Source organism: Notothenia rossii, assembly GCF_949606895.1.
Source record: "Notothenia rossii genome assembly, chromosome: 7".
Classification (NCBI taxonomy): Eukaryota; Metazoa; Chordata; class Actinopteri; order Perciformes; family Nototheniidae; genus Notothenia; species Notothenia rossii.
In genome coordinates this window covers 508364-513363 of record NC_136905.1, presented here as the reverse complement: position 1 = coordinate 513363, position 5000 = coordinate 508364, and the positions used below count along the sequence as shown (strand labels likewise).

At 43.3% G+C, this 5000-nt stretch overlaps 1 protein-coding gene across 1 annotated transcript in view; it reads right to left on the bottom strand.

Moving 5' to 3' along the window:
* Positions 1–5000, bottom strand: part of syt11b (synaptotagmin XIb) — a 16091-nt gene that overhangs the window by 5538 nt on the left and 5553 nt on the right. The window contains exon 2 of the mRNA XM_079691457.1: positions 1–167. This exon is cut by the window's left edge and continues 102 nt beyond it. Coding sequence (XP_079547583.1) covers positions 1–167 — 167 coding nt within the window. The remainder of the gene's footprint in view (positions 168–5000) is intronic.

The window sequence follows — 5000 nt, the reverse complement described above, 5'->3', positions numbered from 1 at the left end:
GATGAACTTGTAGGGCGGGTCCTCGGTGTCGCAGTAGCGGTCTCCGTGCAGCTTGTAGCGCCTGGAGAGGAGCCGCCGCTGACAGAACATCCACAGCAGAACCAGGACCAGAACCAGCAGAACCAGGACCCCCGCGCCCAGGAAGCCCGCCAGCACCGGGGACATGGCTGAGAGACAGGGGGCAGAACAGCGGGTCAAAGGTCACCTGTATATCAATATCACAAGTATTGCGATCTCTCCGTCCGTACACAGAAACTGAAAGAGTGACAACAAAGATGACTTTGACCTTGAGACTATTCTTTCACTCTTTCTATTATATTCTGTTTTCTCTGTTGGAGGAGCCTGGGCCTTTCATTCACACATCTGCACTGTAGCTGCTGAGCACATCAATCAATCAATCAATCAATCAATCAAACAATCAATGATCAATCAACCAATCAATCAATCAATCAAACAATAATCAATCAATCAATCAACCAACCAATCAATCAATCAAACAATGATCAATCAACCAATCAATCATCAATCAATCAATCAACCAATCAATCATCAATCAACCAATCAAACAATGATCAATCAAACAATCAATCAATCAACCAATCAATCAACCAACCAATCAATCAACCAATCAACCAATCAAACAATGATCAATCAATCAATCAATCAACCAATGATCAATCAATCAATCAATCAACCAATGATCAATCAATCAACCAGTGATCAATCAATCAATCAACCAATGATCAATCAATCACTCAATCAATCAACCAATCAACCAATGATCAATCAATCAATCAATCAAACAATGATCAATCAAACAATCAATCAATCAATCAGTCAAACAATCAAACAATCAAACAATGATCAACCAATCAATCAATCAACCAATCAATCATCAATCAACCAATCAATCACTCAATCAATCAACCAATCAATCATAAATCAACCAATCAATCAACCAATCAATCAAACAATCAAACAATGATCAATCAACCAATCAATCAATAATTCAACATTCAACTCTTCTACATCAACATGTGTCCCCTCTTCTTCATGTCTCTTCTACATCAACACGTGTCCCCTCTTCTCCATGTCTCTTCTACATCAACATGTGTCCCCTCTTCTTCATGTCTCTTCTACATCAACATGTGTCCCCTCTTCTTCATGTCTCTTCTACATCAACATGTGTCCCCTCTTCTCCATGTCTCTTCTACATCAACATGTGTCCCCTCTTCTTCATGTCTCTTCTACATCAACATGTGTCCCCTCTTCTTCATATCTCTTCTACATCAGCATGTGTCCCCTCTTCTCCATGTCTCTTCTACATCAACATGTGTCCCCTCTTCTCCATGTCTCTTCTACATCAACACGTGTCCCCTCTTCTCCATGTCTCTTCTACATCAACATGTGTCCCCTCTTCTCCATGTCTCTCTACATCAACATGTGTCCCCTCTTCTTCATGTCTCTTCCACATCAACATGTGTCCCCTCTTCTTCATGTCTCTTCTACATCAACATGTGTCCCCTCTTCTTCATGTCTCTTCTACATCAACATGTGTCCCCTCTTCTTCATGTCTCTTCTACATCAACATGTGTCCCCTCTTCTTCATGTCTCTTCTACATCAACATGTGTCCCCTCTTCCTCATGTCTCTTCTACATCAACATGTGTCCCCTCTTCTTCATGTCTCTTCCAGATCAACATGTGTCCCCTCTTCTTCATGTCTCTTCTACATCAACATGTGTCCCCTCTTCTCCATGTCTCTTCTCCATCAACATGTGTCCCCTCTTCTCCATGTCTCTTCTACATCAACATGTGTCCCCTCTTCTCCATGTCTCTTCTACATCAACATGTGTCCCCTCTTCTTCATGTCTCTTCTACATCAACATGTGTCCCCTCTTCTCCATGTCTCTTCTACATCACCATGTGTCCCCTCTTCTTCATGTCTCTTCTACATCAACATGTGTCCCCTCTTCCTCATGTCTCTTCTACATCAACATGTGTCCCCTCTTCTTCATGTCTCTTCTACATCAACATGTGTCCCCTCTTCCTCATGTCTCTTCTACATCAACATGTGTTCCCTCTTCTCAATGTCTCTTCTACATCAACATGTGTCCCCTCTTCTTCATGTCTCTTCTACATCAACATGTGTCCTCTCTTCTTCATGTCTCTTCTACATCAACATGTGTCCCCTCTTCTCCATGTCTCTTCTACATCAACATGTGTCCCCTCTTCCTCATGTCTCTTCTACATCAACATGTGTCCCCTCTTCTTCATGTCTCTTCTACATCAACATGTGTCCCCTCTTCCTAATGTCTCTTCTACATCAACATGTGTTCCCTCTTCTCAATGTCTCTTCTACATCAACATGTGTCCCCTCTTCTTCATGTCTCTTCTACATCAACATGTGTCCCCTCTTCTCCATGTCTCTTCTACATCAACATGTGTCCCCTCTTCTTCATGTCTCTTCTACATCAACATGTGTCCCCTCTTCCTCATGTCTCTTCTACATCAACATGTGTCCCCTCTTCTTCATGTCTCTTCTACATCAACATGTGTCCCCTCTTCTCCATGTCTCTTCTACATCAACATGTGTCCCCTCTTCTTCATGTCTCTTCTACATCAACATGTGTCCCCTCTTCCTCATGTCTCTTCTACATCAACATGTGTCCCCTCTTCTTCATGTCTCTTCTACATCAACATGTGTCCCCTCTTCTTCATGTCTCTTCTACATCAACATGTGTCCCCTCTTCTTCATGTCTCTTCTACATCAACATGTGTCCCCTCTTCCTCATGTCTCTTCTACATCAACATGTGTCCCCTCTTCCTCATGTCTCTTCTACATCAACATGTGTCCCCTCTTCTTCATGTCTCTTCTACATCAACATGTGTCCCCTCTTCTTCATGTCTCTTCTACATCAACATGTGTCCCCTCTTCTTCATGTCTCTCTACATCAACATGTGTCCCCTCTTCCTCATGTCTCTTCTACATCAACATGTGTCCCCTCTTCTCCATGTCTCTTCTACATCAACATGTGTCCCCTCTTCTCCATGTCTCTTCTACATCAACATGTGTCCCCTCTTCTCATGTCTCTTCTACATCAACATGTGTCCCTCTTCTCCATGTCTCTTCTACATCAACATGTGTCCCCTCTTCTTCATGTCTCTTCTACATCAACATGTGTCCCCTCTTCTCCATGTCTCTTCTACATCAGCATGTGTCCCCTCTTCTCGATGTCTCTTCTACATCAACATGTGTCCCCTCTTCTCCATGTCTCTTCTACATCAACATGTGTCCCCTCTTCTCCATGTCTCTTCTACATCAACACGTGTCCCCTCTTCTCCATGTCTCTTCTACATCAACATGTGTCCCCTCTTCTCCATGTCTCTCTACATCAACATGTGTCCCTCTTCTTCATGTCTCTTCCACATAACATGTGTCCCCTCTTCTTCATGTCTCTTCTACATCAACATGTGTCCCCTCTTCTTCATGTCTCTTCTACATCAACATGTGTCCCCTCTTCTTCATGTCTCTTCTACATCAACATGTGTCCCCTCTTCTTCATGTCTCTTCTACATCAACATGTGTCCCCTCTTCTCATGTCTCTTCTACATCAACATGTGTCCCCTCTTCTCATGTCTCTTCTACATCAACATGTGTCCCCTCTTCTCATGTCTCTTCTACATCAACATGTGTCCCCTCTTCTCCATGTCTCTTCTACATCAACATGTGTCCCCTCTTCTCCATGTCTCTTCTACATCAACATGTGTCCCCTCTTCTCCATGTCTCTTCTACATCAACATGTGTCCCCTCTTCTTCATGTCTCTTCTACATCAACATGTGTCCCCTCTCTCATGTCTCTTCTACATCACATGTGTCCCCTCTTCTTCATGTCTCTTCTACATCAACATGTGTCCCCTCTTCTCATGTCTCTTCTACATCAACATGTGTCCCTCTTCTCATGTCTCTTCTACATCAACATGTGTCCCCTCTTCTTCATGTCTCTTCTACATCAACATGTGTCCCTCTTCTCATGTCTCTTCTACATCAACATGTGTCCCCTCTTCTTCATGTCTCTTCTACATCAACATGTGTCCCTCTTCTTCATGTCTCTTCTACATCAACATGTGTCCCCTCTTCTCCATGTCTCTTCTACATCAACATGTGTCCCCTCTTCTTCATGTCTCTTCTACATCAACATGTGTCCCCTCTTCTCATGTCTCTTCTACATCAACATGTGTCCCCTCTTCTCATGTCTCTTCTACATCAACATGTGTCCCCTCTTCTCATGTCTCTTCTACATCAACATGTGTCCCCTCTTCTTCATGTCTCTTCTACATCAACATGTGTCCCCTCTTCTCATGTCTCTTCTACATCAACATGTGTCCCCTCTTCCTCATGTCTCTTCTACATCAACATGTGTCCCCTCTTCCTCATGTCTCTTCTACATCAACATGTGTCCCCTCTTCTCATGTCTCTTCTACATCAACATGTGTCCCCTCTTCTTCATGTCTCTTCTACATCAACATGTGTCCCCTCTTCTCATGTCTCTTCTACATCAACATGTGTCCCCTCTTCTCATGTCTCTTCTACATCAACATGTGTCCCCTCTTCCTCATGTCTCTTCTACATCAACATGTGTCCCCTCTTCTTCATGTCTCTTCTACATCAACATGTGTCCCCTCTTCTCATGTCTCTTCTACATCAACATGTGTCCCCTCTTCTTCATGTCTCTTCTACATCAACATGTGTCCCCTCTTCTTCATGTCTCTTCTACATCAACATGTGTCCCCTCTTCTTCATGTCTCTTCTACATCAACATGTGTCCCCTCTTCTTCATGTCTCTTCTACATCAACATGTGTCCTCTCTTCTTCATGTCTCTCCTACATCAACATGTGTCCCCTCTTCTTCATGTCTCTTCTACATCAACATGTGTCCCCTCTTCTTCATGTCTCTCTACATCAACATGTGTCCCCTCTTCCTCATGTCTCTTCTACATC